At 35.8% G+C, this 17,595-nt stretch overlaps 1 protein-coding gene across 4 annotated transcripts in view; it reads right to left on the reverse strand.

Annotated features, from left to right (window-relative positions):
* Positions 1–17,595, reverse strand: part of MON2 (MON2 homolog, regulator of endosome-to-Golgi trafficking) — a 98,990-nt gene that overhangs the window by 10,147 nt on the left and 71,248 nt on the right. For 3 of the 4 annotated variants that reach the window (XM_084877550.1, XM_084877547.1, XM_084877549.1), the window contains 6 exons: positions 12,350–12,493; positions 11,714–11,731; positions 11,312–11,440; positions 8,850–9,040; positions 4,981–5,041; positions 1,561–1,684 (listed from right to left, as the gene is read on the reverse strand). In XM_084877550.1, the coding sequence (XP_084733676.1) occupies positions 1,561–1,684; positions 4,981–5,041; positions 8,850–9,040; positions 11,312–11,440; positions 11,714–11,731; positions 12,350–12,493 (667 nt within the window). The remainder of the gene's footprint in view (positions 1–1,560; positions 1,685–4,980; positions 5,042–8,849; positions 9,041–11,311; positions 11,441–11,713; positions 11,732–12,349; positions 12,494–17,595) is intronic. The other variant, XM_084877548.1, reaches the window with a different exon arrangement.

Here is a 17,595-nt window from a genome sequence, read left to right on the forward strand (position 1 = left end):
GCTCTCTATCTCTCTTCTCTCCCTTCCTCTCTGTAAAAAAATCAATAAAAAATATATTTTAAAAAAATACTCAAGGGCAAAGCTGAGAAGTGTTTCCTAGAATGTTCATGTACCTTATCAGATACATTTAATAGTATAAATGAACCCAGTTGGTATGGCTCAGTGGTTGAGCTTCAACCCATAAACTAGAAAGCACAGTTCAATTCCCGGTCAGGGCACATACTTGGGTTACAGGCTCAATTCCCAGTAGCGGGTATGCAGGAGGCAGCCAATCAATGATTTTCTCTCATCACTGATGTTTTATCTCCCTCTCCCTTTCCCTTTCTCTCTCTCTCTGAAATCAATAAAAATAAAATTTTAAAAATAGTATAAATGGCAAGAGTTAGCATGAGAAAACTACTAAAAAAAAAAGCATACATTGTAACTCAGTAGTCCACATTTAGCCTAGAAGAATATTTGCATCTAATAATTATAAATATTGTTCTTAATGTGTATTGTATAAAAATGTATCTATAATTTTTACACATTCAATAATAAAAGTGATCACATTAAGATAAATGGACTTTAAGATTTTTTCTTTGAGGTTCTCATGTGTATTAAATCTGCACTTTACCAGATCAGTTTTAAAAACTGTCTGGGCTAGGAAAAAAAGAACTAGTTTGTAAAGTAAGCAACATGAGAGACATCTAGTGGTCAAGCTACACACATATATGCTCTTTAAAGTGTTCAGCTTAGAAGTTAGTCATGGCTCTCGTAAATTCTGGGGATTAAGGATAGATATTCATGGCACATTTTTACTATTTTTTAATCATCATACTGAAAAACCACATTATGATGCCACTGTTACATTTAACATTTAAGCACAGATTTAGAAAAGAGAAATAACAACAAAAGGCAACTTATATATCATCTCCCAGTAAGGCAGCATGATATCATCAAAAGGAGCATGTAGTTCTTTTTAAGGATAAATTTTGGCCACCAGCCTTAAGATTGTGGGAAATTTTTTTCAAGCTTTTTAAACCCATTTCCCTTTCTATAATATGATGGAACTTGTCCTCACAAAAATATTGTGAGAAATGGGATTAATATTCTGGCATAAAACCCCACACGTAGTAAGTAGTATTCACTAAATGTTAGTTTCTTTAATGTCAAGGTATCTATTTTTTTAATGGACTAACTCGGAAATTTATAGTCCAGAGAGGTTGGTATTAATATCTTCATTTTACAGATGATAAAATGAAAACTTAGAAAAGTTAACCAACTACTAAGAGGCAGAATATACACTTCCCAATAATCCATGACTTCACAAAACTGGAAACATGTCGGCCTGCAAGACTTAAGTGGATTCCTTAAGTGTTTTGCAATTAATTCATTGAATATAATTCACAGAATATTTACCACATTTTCCCCTCATAAAGCTTAAAGCTCTAAAATCACATTCATAAAAATTACCTTACCCATTTACATTTACTACAATCATAGGAGTAAACATTTTACATTAAGCTTCTTCAAACATACTTCAATACTTAACATTTTTAAAAGACAACTGAAATAACATACCTGTAAATGAAGATGACTGAGAATGTATTGAGCCCTTGTTAAGCATGGTCATTATCTGACCAACAAATTCCTTAGGAATAAAATTGGCATAAGGTAGTATCTCAGTACTGATAAGTTGAACTACCTGAAACAACAGAGGCAAATTCAAATGCATTTTTTTTTCTTGAAGAAGATGGACTCAAATAACAATTTGTAATGTAAGATTTAAATTTTATGTAAAAAAATCACTTAAAGAATCTCCTTTAATAGAAGTACACAAACATTTTAAGGTTAATATAGAGGATGACGAGTCAGCTTCTCTCCATAAATAACTTTATCACAGAGTAGTCAATACTATAAACTGTTTACAATATATAAATTGTTATCAACAATTTTAGTGTTGATCTTATTTCTAATATATCGTGTACTATTTTTGCCTTTTGAAGAAAAGATTTTAAAAAATTTATAAGGCTTTTAAAAAATTTATAAGGCTTTTAATAACTGGACAAAAGGTAGTATTTTGTATCTATATGATGATGCTTATGCTTTCTATGTACACTTTAAAGTATTTGATTTTATTTACTTAAAAGTTCCCTATTCTACTTAAAAGAATAAAACACATACACACAAACACACCAAAAATCCATAACCAAAAACTCCTACTTTAAATTCCATTTATATTCAACAAACTATATTCTTTAAAACTCATTTCTTTTTAAAAATGATAAAGGTCGAGGGGAAATCAAGATGGCGGCAAAGGTAAACAACTAAACTGCCGCCTTGCACAACAATTTCAAAACTACAACTAAAAGACAAAACATCTATTACCCAGAACCACAGGAAAGCTGGCTGAGTAGAATTTTACAACTAGAAGGAAAGAGAAAGGCACATAAATGCTGAAAATCTGAGGTACAGAGGCATGCAAATCGGGCTGGAGGTGGGCGACTGGGCGCTCGGCTTTTTTTCAACCTGAAGGGAGACAAGCTCCCGATCACTCTGAAATGCAGTTTCTGGGGACATGAGGGGGACCCAGATGTCTATGGGGAGAAGCTGGACTCAGTTATCTGGTCGGAAAGTGAGTGTGACATTTTTGCAGAGGTGCGCCTAGCAATCATTGTTTACTCCACTGGAGTGCAGGATGCGGGGACTTGGAAACTCAGAAAGGCAGAGAAGGCTGGCTGGCAACCATCGCTGTTTGCCAAGCCCTAGCTTAAAGATGCCCTGAGACCCTGCCCTGACCATTCTACAAACCTGCCCAGGCTCCACACAGCAGCTTTTGCATATAAATGGCCTACCCTCTGGCAGCTTAACCAAATAAATTGCAGCTCCAGTCAGATTGCTCCAAAACCGCCAAATGCCAGCAAAGTGGAGAAAACTATAGTTCTTGCTATAGCTCCTGCTGGGTGGCCTCAGACAGTAGCTGACCTGCACCCCACTGGAAATCCAGAAACTAGTATATCTAGTGGTCTTTGACACAACACCAGATTTCAACTACTCTCTTAAGGGACACTTTCAAAAGGTAGATTCAGTGAGCACCAAAGCCTTACTGGAACAAGTCCTGCCCCATAAACGTGTCTCCAGCACAGCAATTCTTCCGTTATAGACACAGCGGGTCCTCACAGCCAATTGGCCTGGAGGTCAATTCATCCCAGTGTACCAACAACAATCTTAACTACAATACTTAACTACAAAAAAGCTGTACACACAGTCCACAAGGGGTGCACCAAGAATGTCCACCTCAGGTAACTGGGAGGCTGACCGATTGAACCATATAGGACACCTAGCACACAAAGCTATCCCACCAACTCAGGGAAGCAGTAAAAATGAGGAGACAAGGAAACAGATCACAAACAAAAGAAATGGAGAACAAAAGACTGGACATATAGTTCAAAATCATGGTTATAAGGTTTTTCAAGAATTTCTTAGAAAAGGCCGATAAATTTAACGAGACCCTCGAGGGTATGAAAAAGGACCAAGTAGAAATTAAACATACACTGACTGAAATAAAAAATATTATACAGAGACCCAACAGCAGACTAGAGGAACACAAGAATCATATCAAAGATTTGAAATACAAAGAAGCAAAGGACACTCCTCCGAAGAAGCAAGAAGAGAAGAGAATCCAGAAAGTTGAAGATAGTGTAAGAAGCCTCTGGGACAAATTCAAGTGTACCAACATCAGAATTATGGGGTGACAGAAGAAGAGAGAGTGCAAGACACTGAAAACCTATTTGAAGAAATAATGACTGAAAACTTCTCCCACCTGGTAAAAGAAATAGACTTACAAGTCCAGAAAGCGCATAGAACCCCAAACAAAAGGAATCCAAAGAGGACCACACCAAGACACAGCATAATTAAAATTCCAAGGGCAAAAGACAAAGAGAGAATCTTACAAGCAGCAAGAGAAAAACAGTTAGTTACCCATAAGGGAGCACCCATACGACTATAAGCTAATTTCTCAACAGAAACTATGCAGGCCAGATGGGAGTGGCAAGAAATATTCAAAGTGATGAACAGCAAGAACCTACAATCAAGATTACTCTACCCAGAAAAATTATCATTCAGAATTGAAGGGCAGATAAAGAGCTTCAGAGATAAGAAAAAGCTAAAGGACTTCATCACCACCAAACCAGTATTATATGAAATGCTGAAAGGTATTCTTTAAAAAGAGAAAAAAGAAAAAGTAAAGATAAAAATTATGAACAACAAATACATATCTATCAACAAGTGAATCTAAAAATCAAGTGAATTAAAAATCTAAGGAACAGAATAAACTGGTGAATATAATAGAATCAGGGGCATAGAATGGGAGTGGATTGATAATTCTCTGGGGGAAAGGGGTGTCTGTGTGGGCGGTACGGGAAGAGACTGGACAAAAATCATACAGCTATGAATGAGGACAGTGGGGGCGGGGGGGGGGGGGGTAAGGACAGAGGGTGGGGTGGAAACCAGGTGGAGGGGAGCTATGGGAGGAAAAAAGGAGAAACAACTGTAATTATCTGAACAATATTTATTAAATTAAGAAGAAAAAAAACAATGATAAAGGTCATCTATAGCTGGTTAAAAATGAGAGAAATCTAAGCAACTGATCAATTTTAATTACAAACATCTGATTTGTTCATTAAACTGTAGAGTAAGCCTTAAAAAATGCTTGCTGACTAATTAATTTACTGAATGAACTGCTATTTACAATTATTAAATGGGCACACCTTAAGTATCTAGAAAACATGCACTCAGTGCAAAGCTAATAAATATTAGAAAGTCATTTAAAAATTTCAGTGCTTTAAAATTAACCTTTATCCTCTTTGAGAGTTTTCATGCTTTTAGTTTAAGTTTAATCTATTACTTCACTATTTTTTTAAGCAATTTTATACTTTTAACATTTCTAAAATGTGGTTTTCACAAATGGTCACAGAAAAATGTTTTTAATAGCTTCCTCACCTCCACATCAATACATTCATTTCTTTGAAATTCTTGAATAGAAAGGTTATCCGGAGGTATGCTAAAAAATAAGTAAAATAAAACACTCAGTTTTTAAATGTAAAATATTTCCTGAAAATACAAATGGAAAAATTTTATTCTCCCCCAGGTTGGAACATTAAATGGTATTTAAAAGAACAGTATTTTTAATTAAAGTTATTAGTATAAATGACTAATTACAAACATGTAATTCTAGCTACAAAAATACTTGGCCCAATCCTGAACTAAATAAAATCTGTAGAATTACACTACTTTCAGTATTTGGATTGTAAAAACAAGGAAAAGTAAAGATATTGTCATCTGTAGCTACAGCAAAAATTACCATTGTGACAATACTGGAATTTCCTTATATGGCCAATGATTTAAGAAAGCCTTGGTCAAGTTGTTGAATTATTCACTCAGAGACTCTCCATTAACCATTAATTTATAACAAATCCAATATATAAAAGATTTTTACAATAAAGGATAGAGAACATCTGAAAAGAAGAGGATTAATTCAGACTTTCTAAAGCAGAACATTATTTCAGCAATATCAGAAGAAATGGGTAGTTCTGAGAGAATCAAGGTGAATTCTAGATCCTGTGGCTCTTATTAAGAATAAGCAATAAAATGATATTAATGATATAAAATATCTTATAGAATAATAAAATATTAATTACTCAAAAACAGATGATAATAGGATGGTAATGATTATTACAATGACAGCTAAAACTAGGGAGCTCCCCACTGTACTAATAGCTTTATTTGTATTATCTCCTATGTTCCCACAGTAACATGTAGTAATATTATCATGTAACTGACAGAAAAGGAAACTGAAGCTTAGAATGGCTAGTAATATGACCAAAAACACACATAATTAAAGGCCACAATTCAAACCTAGATTTATTTGATGTTTGAGCCTAAATTCTTCTATTTTATAATATTTTAAATGTAAAAACAGTATTATCATGTTTAGGTTTAAGAGTATAGTATATTATTTTGTATTTAGGGCTATTTTTGCTATATATGGTATTATTTGGTTTACCTTTTACAGGTATTGAAATACACACAGAGCCAAACATCAATAGCACAGCGATTGAAATTTCTTTTGAGAGCCAAATTTTTTAAACTTAAACTTCTTCTAATGCCACTTCTTCAAAATATTTTGTGGAAGAGCCATATTCAAAGGGCCAAAAAGTCGCATGTGGTTATGTTCAGTGGATAGAACATCGGCCTATGGGCTGAAGGGTCCCAGGTTTGATTCCAGTCAAGGGCATATGCCCGGGTTGCAGGCTCAATCAGTGTGGGGCATGCAGGAGGCAGCCAATCAATGCTTCTCTCTTATCAATGATGTCTCTTTTTCTCTCCCCTTCCCTTCCTCTCTGAAATCAATAAAAATATATTTAAAATAAAATTTAATTGATTACCTAGAGGCCCAGTACATGAATTTGTGCACAAGTGGGGCCCAGCTGGCCCACCCCCCAATCGGGGGTGTGGCTGGCTAGGGGGAGGGGCTGTGGGCGGTTGGCAGCCATCCTCGCCCCCTGGATGACCTCCCGGTCTAGGGGAAAATTTGCATATTAGCCTTTTATTATATAGGACTGCTCTGGCTAGGCCTTTCAATACTGTTTTGAACAAAAGTGGCAAGAGTGGGCATCTTTGTTCTGTCTTTGATCTTAAAGAAAAAGCTTTCAGTTTTTCACCACTGCTATGATGTTAGCCCTAGGTTTGCTATAGAGTTGCAATTTTCTGATTCTATCACCTTACTCAAAGTTTTGTTTACTTCAGTTTTTTTATTTACAGTAGGACAGCTCCCTTCAACATTTCTTAAAAGCCAAGAATGTGGTGAACTCTTTCAGTAATTTTCTTTTTTTGCCTGAGAAAGTCCTCATTTCTCCTTCATATCTGAAAGATAACTTGGCTGGCTATATGATTGTCTGGCAGTTTTTATCTTTTACTATTTTGAGTTTGTCATCCCATTCTCTGACCTGTAAAGTTTCTGCTAAGAAATATGATGATAGCCTGAAGTGGACTACTTTATAGGTTACTGTCTTTTCTTCCCTGAATGCTTTAAGAATTCTTTTTTTATCATTGACTTTAGACATTTTTAATATGACGTGTCTTGAAGAAGGTCTTTTATATTGAAATAATTAGATGTTCTATTAGCTTCTTGTGCTTGTATGTCCAGTTCCTTCCCCAGGATTAAGTTCTCATCTATTAAGTGGCTGTCCGTTCCCTATTCCTTCACTTCTCCTTCTGGGATACCCATTATCCTATGCTGCCCATTCTAATGGACTCAGTATTTGTAGAGTTCTTTCATTTTTTACAAATCTTGGTTTTCTTCCCCTTCCACCTGAATCATTTATAAATTTCTTCAAGCTCACTAATTTTCTCTTCCATATGGTCTGCTCTATTTCCAGTGCTTTCTAATGCATTCTTCACCCTCCCAATCCCGCTTTCCTGTCTGTCTTTCTTTTCTTAATTCCCACCTTCCTACCTCAGCCCGGTTCAACCATCAGGCTGGCCCTGACATTCATGTAATGTCAAATGGGCATGGTTTTAAAAAATGGACCTTCTTGGCTTCATCCAGTCAAAGCCCTGGTTCTTTAATTATGATGCATTCATATAATTTTATATATAGACTAGAGGCCTAGTGCACAAATTCATGCACTGGTAGGGCCCTTTGGTCTGGCCTGCACCCTCTTGAAATCCGGAACCCCTCGGGGGATGTTGGGACTGCCGATTTCAGCCTGATCCCCGCAGGCCAGGCCAAGGGACCCCACCAGTACACGAACGTGTGCCCTAGGCCCATTTCGGCCCGATCCCTGCAGTCCAGGCTTAAGAACCCCACAAGTGCACAAATCTGTGCACCTGGCCTCTAGTCCTATCTAATAAAGAGAGAATATGCAAACTGACCGCCACACCGCCACAAAGATAGTAGCGCCCATAGCCACACGATGGCAGCACCCAGTCCCCTTAGCCACACCAGAGTTCCCCAGTCTTTTCAGCTCTGCCAGGGGTGAGGGGTGACAGGTGCGTGGTGTGGCCGGACCCACCCTTTTACCCCAGCTGGGAGGGTGGTAGGCGCACGGTGCAGCCAGACCACCCTCAGCCCCCCAGCTGCCCAAGGGCCAGCCCAAGGCACAGGCAAGCCTCGGATGACGGCTGCCCAAATGACACCCGAAGTACAGGCAAGCCTTGGATGGCAGCTGCCCAGCTATGCCCAAGGCACAGGCAAGTCTCGAATGGCGGCTGCCCAGCCGCCCAGGGCCACCCGAGGCTAAGGTAACCAGGGCTGGCTGTGGCAGCAGCAGAGGTGTGATGGGGGCGTCGACTTCCCCTGATCTACGGGTCGCCTCCCGCCCCTGAGGGCTCCTGGACTGTGAGAGGGGGCAGGTCAGGCTGAGGGACCCCCCTCCAGTGCACAAATTTTCATCTACCGGGCCTTTAGTATGCATATAAGATCTTTGGTTAATCGCTTTCCACCCTCCCTCCTACCTCCTTCCCTCTCAGATTCATCAGTCTATTCCATGTTTCCATACCTCTGCATTGAGCATCCACCCCTGGTGGTCTTGAGCATCAAAGCTGCTGGTCTAACAGTCGGACAGTTGCTTAAGCTGTTATATATATAGATTACTACCAAAATCATTGTAAAGTACAAAATCTCCATTGCTCACAGATGATGTGCCAAATGGATAAATGCCTAATCCAGCTGTGCTTTGTATAGCTAGGATTCTCAATAACCAATTACTTTGTTAATGAATAATTAGAAACATTGTTTTTAGAGCAATAACAGGCATGGTATACACTTCTTGAAAGATTGTTCTAATTGCAAAAACAAATGAGCTGACCTTTTAGTAAAAAGAAAGTCTTCAAAAGTATTGGCTAGTTCTGGCCACATACTGTCAAATTTTCCAGAAGAAGCATGCTGCCGGGCAACAGGTAGCCCAATAGAAAGAACTTTGAGGAGAGAAGATACTGCCAGTTTCCATGTGCTTTCAGAAGGGCAGGAATACTTCAAACTGAGAGGAAACCTAAGGGTCTGTGAAAATACAGACAATTTAAGATGCATATTCATTAAAATATATACGTACAACTTCAATTATTTTTATAAAATCATAAGAGAAAAAAATAATAGCATAGACCAGTGGTCGGCAAACTCATTAGTCAACAGAGCCAAATATCAACAGTACAACAACGGAAATTTCTTTTGAGAGCCAAAAACCAACTTCTGTTCATGGGCCACAAAGTTCCAATCGCACCCGCACATGGTATTTTGTGAAAGAGCCACACTCAAGGGGCCAAAGAGCAGCATGTGGGTCCCGAGCCGCAGTGTGCTGACCACTGGCATAGACATTTCATTTAAAGAAGGATGTTATTTTCCAGAAAGACCAATTCTCCGTTTCAGTTTTCAAATTCTGCTGCCTAGAAAGATACTAGGTGTACCAGTTAATAATAGCGGATTTTGTAACCAAAGAAAACAGATAATTTCAAGAGAAATATCAAAAGTGCTTTATTCCATCGCTAGCTACACATTTCCCCCATCTTTCAGGTAATTTGTGGATACTATCCCAATGGAACTTTTCTTGTTTTGAGGCAATCATTTAGAGACCTGATTTTCCACTTCTTTGTACGTTTTGAAGTGCTGCTCAGAAAGTGTGTGAGCCATCGATCAGAACGAGTGGTAATCTGAAGGAGCAAGGTCTGGTGAATACAGCAGGTGGGTTAATACTTCCCAAGCAAGATCTTTTAACATGTCTTTAATTAACTGGTTTTGAAGTGTGTGATGGTGCATCATCATGAAGCAAAAGTACTTTGCTGTGTCTTCTGGAATTCTGGTGGTTTCTTGATCAAAGCGTGGTTCAAACTGACTATTTATTATTGGTAGCAATAAGTATTAACAGTTTCACCTGGTTTTAGAAGCTCATAATACACCACACCTTCCTGATCCCACCAAACACAGAGCATTGTTTTCTTTCCGAAGCAATTTGGCCTTGCAGTCCATGTTGATGGTTGACCTGGATCAGCCCATGATTTTGTGCATTTGGGATTTTCAAAATAAATCCACTTTTCATCACCAGTCACAATTGAATGCAAAAAAGACTTTCTTTCATGCTGTTGAAGCAACATTTTACTGATGACTTTCAGTTTTCCATTTGTCTTTCTTTCAGTTTACGTGGCACCCATTTTCCTTCCTTTAAAGTCTTTCCATTATTTGTAAATGATCGGAAATTGTTTGCTGAGCAATATTTAATCTTTCTGCATGTTGTTTTTGAGTTTGACACACATCTTCATCTAATAATGTTTGTAATTGTTGGTCTTCAAACTTTTTGGGTTGACCTGGAAATTCTTTGTCTTTAACATAGAAATCATCACTTTTAAAGCATTTAAACCAGCGCTCACAAGTATCTTGAGATGGAGCATGTTCACCATAAGCTTCCTGAAGTATATAATAACTTTCAGCAGCATTTTTCTTCAAAATAATGAATTAAAACTTCCCGCAAATGCTTTTTTTTTTGCACGAAACTCGACATTTTTAAGTGTAAAAATATCTATGATGTTAACACCTTCAGCAAATTTGATATATGAAGTTTTGAAGCTTGTTGTCAATACAACAAAATAGCACATATAGCAAATCGCATATATAAAATATGTGTAACTCCATCTATTGAAAAGAAATCCGCATTATTAAACGATACACCTAGTATACTTTTAAATCCTATCTCCAGTGATCCTGAAAAAGTAACAACACTTAAAAAAAAGTTTTTATTGATTTTTAGAGATAGGGAAAGGGTGAAGGAGACAGGGAGAGACAGAGGAAAAAACAAGAAATAGGCTTTTGAAGGAATGGGACAGTCAAGAAGAGATGAATTTTTAAAATAATTGTCAATACCATAAACTAACATAACATTGTATATCTATTCTAATTGAAAAGTAAAAATGACTGGTAAAATTATGCATGATCAATTCAATCAATAGGCTGAATTGTGAATTTCTCCCTGAATGCTTATCAACATCAAAGAATGAGTATCATCCTAAGAAACAGGACCCTCAACTCATTGTCTTATGTGGCAAAATTTAGGAATTACAAAAAATCTAATGCATATTCACTTAATAGTTTTCATTTAAAAATCCTCATACTTTAAACAGGTTTCTAAGTATTATCCATGAACATTGGAGAAAAGTCACTATAAACAATAATATGAATTATATTTTCAATATATGATAAAACATTATCTAAAGGGTTACTTCAACAATACTGTCATCATCAAATAGTATAAACATTAAAAAAAAAAAAAAAAAAAAGAAATACCTTAATGATATTCTGGAGTACTTTCTCATTCACCACTGCTTTGTGACAAGCCGTTTTTTGGTATAAATCCACAACTACTTCTAAAGACCTTTCAGCAAACGGTACATAATTCAAGGCCACCCATTCCGCCTAGAAAGTAATATTTTCACATGGAATTAAAAATAAATGAGATTAAGTGAAATTGTATTGAAGCTTCTTTGTCTTAAAGTTCAGGCCTTGGTTTTATGTCAGATTATATTACATGCAAAGTTTTCAAAGAGATATGTACTTCATGAAATAATAATTTTCAGCCAGGCAAAAATCAAAATTATCGTGAAAAGCACATAAAGCATTCTATCAAGAACTTGAAAAGATGTACTTCGTTGTCAATAGGTTAGGACAATTTTAGGAAATTTAACTCACCGGTGCAAATAGTTGGATCTATTGTGATTCCATTGTGTTGCAAGACAAATAGAATGAAAAGAGTTAATACACATTAAAACTACTTTTCGTACCATGAAAAATTATAATTTTTATGTTGTGTGAACAAAATCAGCATGTGCATGCATTCAGAAATTTACTTTTCTCCTAAGCCAAAACAGATTTAAAATTTGCCAATTATGGCTATAAAAATCTTTAATGTAAAATCCAACTAAATTTCACACCAGTAGTAGACTTCTTATTTAATCACACAGATATTTTCATTCTGCATTGTAGTTATCTATTTTAGGGAAGATTAGGCTTAAAGATTTAGAAGTCATTTTATAGTGGGCTGGGGCAGCCAAGAAAAAAACTTTGAAGAATTACTACACAGTAACGTGAAAGGCCAAACTTCCTAGAGAACCATTTTGGAAATAAAAGTCATAAGCAAGAAGAAAAGAAACACAGAAAAGATTCTACAAATAGTATTTCTTTTAAGCTAAAATTGTTACCAGACATATGAGAGTTTATATGTGAATGAAAAATTTCTGAGGTAATTAGAGTCCCTCTTAAGTAGAACTGACTTGTACTTATAAGCCATAAAACCTTACATAGTAAATATAATTTAGAGTAAATTACCTGATTATATTTTGCATTTGCAATGTGCTTTGTTTCCAGCTGTCCATACTGTGGAGGTTTACAGGAAAATTCTACAAATGCCAGTAACTGGTCAAATATAGCTGGATACATTATCTGCATGTTTTCTGATCCTATACAGATGGCCTATAAAAGCAAAATATGAACAGTAGAATGCATAATCTGAATTCTATTAAGTTCTTTACTGTTACATGCATTTGCTTACCCAAATAATTGTAAAAACTGCCCTATTTTATGTATCATTCAATCTTTTATAAGCCCTGAAGGACATTTAAGCTATTTTAAACTATTATTGAGTAAAGTATAGGCTAAATGTATAAATCAACAAAAACAAATTTTTTTAATAAAAAGTGTAATATTGCCTGGCCAGGTTTCTCAGTTTGTGAGGGCATCTGCCCTCGGACCGAAGGGGTGTGGGTTTGATTACCAGTCAAGGGCACATATCTCAGTTGCTGTTTGATATTAGGCCCTGATCAGGGCATATGTAGTAGCCAACCAATCGATGTGCCTGTCATGTTGATGCTTCTTTCTTTCTCTCCACCCTACCTCCTCCTTTCATTCTCTCTAAAAAATCAATAGGAAAATATCTTTGGGTGAGGATTTTTTTTTTAAGTGTGATATTTTTATTTAATAGATTGGATACAGGGCAAGCACTTAAAGAGAAATCCCAGGAAGTCCTGAGGTCCTACAATCTGATCATTTGTTCAGTAGCACAAGCATCAGACCATTAAGGATGCTTCACTGACCAAGATGATAGTGACTACTCTTTAAGTGATGAGATCAGTTCTTTGAAATGACAGCTGATTTTTGCACCTCACCTGATCTACTGACTTTAACAAATAATCATGTGCATTATAATTAGAAAAATATTATAAATCATAAAAAATTGTTTCTAGTAGAAATCTATATATTAATTTTTAATAGTATATATTTAATAATGTCTAATATATGTAAATATGGACTTGATTTTAAAAATTAAAATATTTTAATATAATTAAACTTATTGCTACAAATAATTTTATAAAATAAAATGCCCATCATTGTAAATTTTAATTACCAATTAAATATGTCAATATTACCAATTTAAATGTCAATATTACCAATTTAAATATGTCAAAAGTACTTAAATAACTCTTATCTTTTTATTTTTTTCTAGCCACAAATATGTATTTTCCTCTCATCATTTTATATTTTCCTGTTTTAGTGATTATCTTTGTGAGAACAAATATTTAATGATATTATTAATAGAATGCCTAAAATACATCTGTGCTCTACAAAACAAAAAAATATGATCACTTTACATTTCGGCTACCTTCAAAATACTAAGTCAAAATTCATAGCATTCAAAATTTTAAGGAACCTCTTTAAAAAGATATTTACATTTATATATTTTTCGTAATCTGTGGCTTTTTAACTGTCAGACAATAGATAGTTTCATTTTCTCTCAGACAAGTTATAGCCAGTTAGCTGTAACTGAAAGTTTAGATATAACTGTCCTAAGATAGAAAGTGGATAAGCAAAGTGCTGCCCATACCTAAGTTAGATCGTTTTATAATTACAATGTGAAAAAATAACACCATGTCTCAATATTTAGCTATTTTTGCCAGAAATAGTGAATGAAGAACCTGAATGATAAAAAACATTCTCTCTTGTCCTGGGCGGTGTGGCTCAATTGGTTGGAAAGTCCTTTCCTTTACCAAAAGGTGGCAGGTTCAATTTCAGGTCAGTGCACATAACTGGGTTGTGGGTTCAATCCCTTGTCTAGGCAGGAGGCAACTAATCTATGTTTCTCACATGGATATCTCTGTCTGTCTGTCTGTCTGTCTCTGTCTCTCCTCCTTCCTCTCTCTAAATTCAAAAAGCATATCTTCAGGTGAGGAAAAATAAATTTTCTTCCTACTAATTACTTCTAATAGTTTCACCATCACTTCGTTTTGCTGTCTTAACTCTTAGAAGTAAACAAGTAGTAATTACTATGAAAAAGAGACAATTATCCTAAGTAAATTATTTTCAATAGCTAAAAAGAAAAAAAGAAAAAAAGCCTGTGTTGATAACTTAGTAAACTTAGTATCAGAATTTCTCTGGAAGCATCTTGGCACCAAATAATGATTTTGACTATGCGCTAGGATTTTCTGTGTTCCTTTATAAAAATAAAACATAAGTAGTGTTATAGTAGATTATAAAACTATTCTGTAATCTTAAAAGTGTAAAATATAGTCAACTCTTTTTTTAACAACAAACTCCAAATAAGAAGAATTATTATTGGTTTTTCTTCCTTAGTATTCTGAAGTTGATATATCATTTATAAAAACCTATAATAAAACTTGAAAACAGATTTTAGTCCCAAAACTGAGAATCAATAAGCAATCTGAAGAAGATTTCCTACTAGTTCTTAAAAACTGTATATGTGAAAGCAAGAACAAAATCTGGACATCCAACCTCCGGTATGGTTCAAGGTTTCTCTCATTAAGTAATGTACAATAATTCATTCAGTACCTACCATGTTCTAAGGCTTTTGCTAGAGAAACCGATGAAGATAGTAACAGCTAAACTAACAATTGCTGAATGTTTAACTGTGCCAGGCACTAAATATTTTACAAATATTATCCCATTTAATAGGGGAAAATATAGATTATTTTCATTTTATAGATGAGGTATCTGAAGTATAGAGAGATTCAGAAACTTGCCCCTATAAGAGGACATGGTTTCACTGAACAACTCCAAAGGCACCATTTCACATACAATGTAATGATGTTTCCTGGAGTACCACTCCAGCAATTGTGATGATGGAGACAGATAGGAATCTAGCCACCTGACTTTAGCCATATATAAGACAGATGCAGTCTCCTGATCTCAGAACTTAATAAAAGCAGATAATCAAATTCTCAGGTTCCTCATGTATGCCAAAATGTCTTGAAAAAAATCAATTAGCATACGAAATTAAGACAATTTAATTGGGAACTAGTGATTTGGGAACCAAGAGAAGACTATGACCCTGAATATAAGGCTAAAGAAATAAAATTTTAAAAAAGAGTTTTTCTGCCCTGGCCTGTGTGGCTCAGTTTGTTGGCATCATCCTGATCACAGAAAGGTTTGCTGGTTCCATTCCGGGTCAGGGCACATGCATGGGTTGCAGGCTTGATTCCCGGTTGGGGGCATGCAGGAGGCAGCCAATCAATGTTCCCCTCTCACATTGATGTTTCTCTGTCTCCTTTCCTCTCTCTCTCTAAAAATCAATTTTTAAAATATTTTTTAAAATATAAGTTTTTCCCTTTAGGAAGGAAAACAGTTTTTAATCAATAAAATGTTTTGCTGAATAGTTTATTAGGATAAAATCCCAAAGCAAAAACTTGCCAAAACCCATGGAGGAAAATATAAAAACATTCTCACAGATCATGAAATATGTAAATTTTTCTCAGGAAATATTAAAGACTTTATATTATTTTCAAGTAACGAATACAATGAAAATTAACAATGCAAAATATCAATTAATATAAATGAACAATATAAAGCTTAAGTTTCAGGTTGAAGGTATATGTTGTTTTCAAAGCTTAGAACAAATTCCTAGTAACTGGAATGAATGATTCACTTATTGTCTTACTGTTAAAGCAGAGGGTGTTTTTATTTTGTTTTGTTGTAATGATATACTTTTTCTCTTGAAGAGAGTTTTTGGCATTTGTTATTTCTTCTTTATTTTTATCCTCTACACATATATAAAAGTTTGAATCAAACATCTGAATGAGAGTTGTAGACTATAGGCATCCCACGGGGCCTGTGGCTTTTCTTTTTTGATAAAATAACTTTTCCATTTCCTCTAGGGCAGTCTATAAGTGATTTATGAGCATGATCAATCAAGGGGGGGGAAAGTAATTATTGAGAACCTACATCCCCCCCCCCCCACATAATTAAAAACAGCTATTTTTATTTCAATTGTGGAAAACTGATATTACTACAATAAATTTTTTTAATGCCAAATTCTCTTAAATTTTAAGTTTCAACACAATTTGTTTCTCTGTATAATAGGATTAAATAGATGAAGAATTACTGCTCAGCTAGACTTCCTCCAGAAGCAAATAAGAGGTATTGCCATATAGCAGAAACCACCATTCTTCGTGTGAAAATGTTCATCATTCCAGTTGGATGTGTGCAGTTAAATGGAAAACATGACTTACAGTACATAAATGGTTACTGATCACACATGTATAATCAAGTTCTAGTTCCATTCTAATAATCAAGTTCTAGTTCCATTCTAATACACACACACACACACACACACACACACACACACACATATATGGCTATCTGACTGTCCGAATGGTAACTATGACACACAATGACCAACAGGGGGACAGACACTCTGACTGATAGCTATGAGGTGCATTGGCACCAAGGGGCAGACACTCAATGTGGTGACTTGGCAGCAGTGGTTCTCGGGTGATGCACCCCAGAACCAGAGAGGAGGGAGCCCAATTCCGGGATGCATCCATTACCTAAAAACTGCCCTCTCCCACTTTGGGACCCTTTGGGGGATGTCAGAGAGCTGGTTTTGGCCCGATCCCCACAGGCTAGGCCAAGGGTCCCCACCTGCCACAGGGACCGCGCTCACAGGCAGATGCCCTTCGAGCCACAGCGCTCTCCCATGTGCAGCTGGCCATGGAGGGACCACGAGAACTTGGCTCCAGGGCGTGTCTGGACTATCTCGCCCAGTCCCGCCCTTCTGGCCACCTTCTAATTAATTTCCTTTTAATGTGCATGAATCCTTGCACGTGGGCACTAATATTGTTAGAATGTCATAGCTACTATCCTGGAATTGCTATCTCTTCAGTTTGCATTTTGTTCTTCAGCATTTTGGTTGTGAATTACACTAACAATTACCTTAAAGTTTAAAGGCTTTTTTAAAATTTTATTTTGATCTGGTATTGCTTGCTAATTGGAAGCTATTCAATGATTTTTAGGTCTGTCTGTTTTAATAATTTTTTTGCAGTAACAAAACACACATAGGTAAAAATATAACTTTCTAAAATTTTTGTGAAATACTTTATAAATTTATCCTTACTTCTTTTTTTAAAAATAAGCTTCCAACAATTCCAGAGCTAGATTTAATTGCAGATATATGTGATCCCACTGCTTATTAATTTTCTAATTACATAAGTACCAGACAAAAGCTGTTATTCCAAAAAGTATTATCCTCTTATAAAGAGGTGTATGAACAAACCAAAAATGCTGGT

The sequence above is a fragment of the Pipistrellus hanaki genome (genome assembly GCF_964339955.1).
Source record: "Pipistrellus hanaki genome assembly, chromosome: 3".
NCBI classification, from domain to species: Eukaryota; Metazoa; Chordata; class Mammalia; order Chiroptera; family Vespertilionidae; genus Pipistrellus; species Pipistrellus hanaki.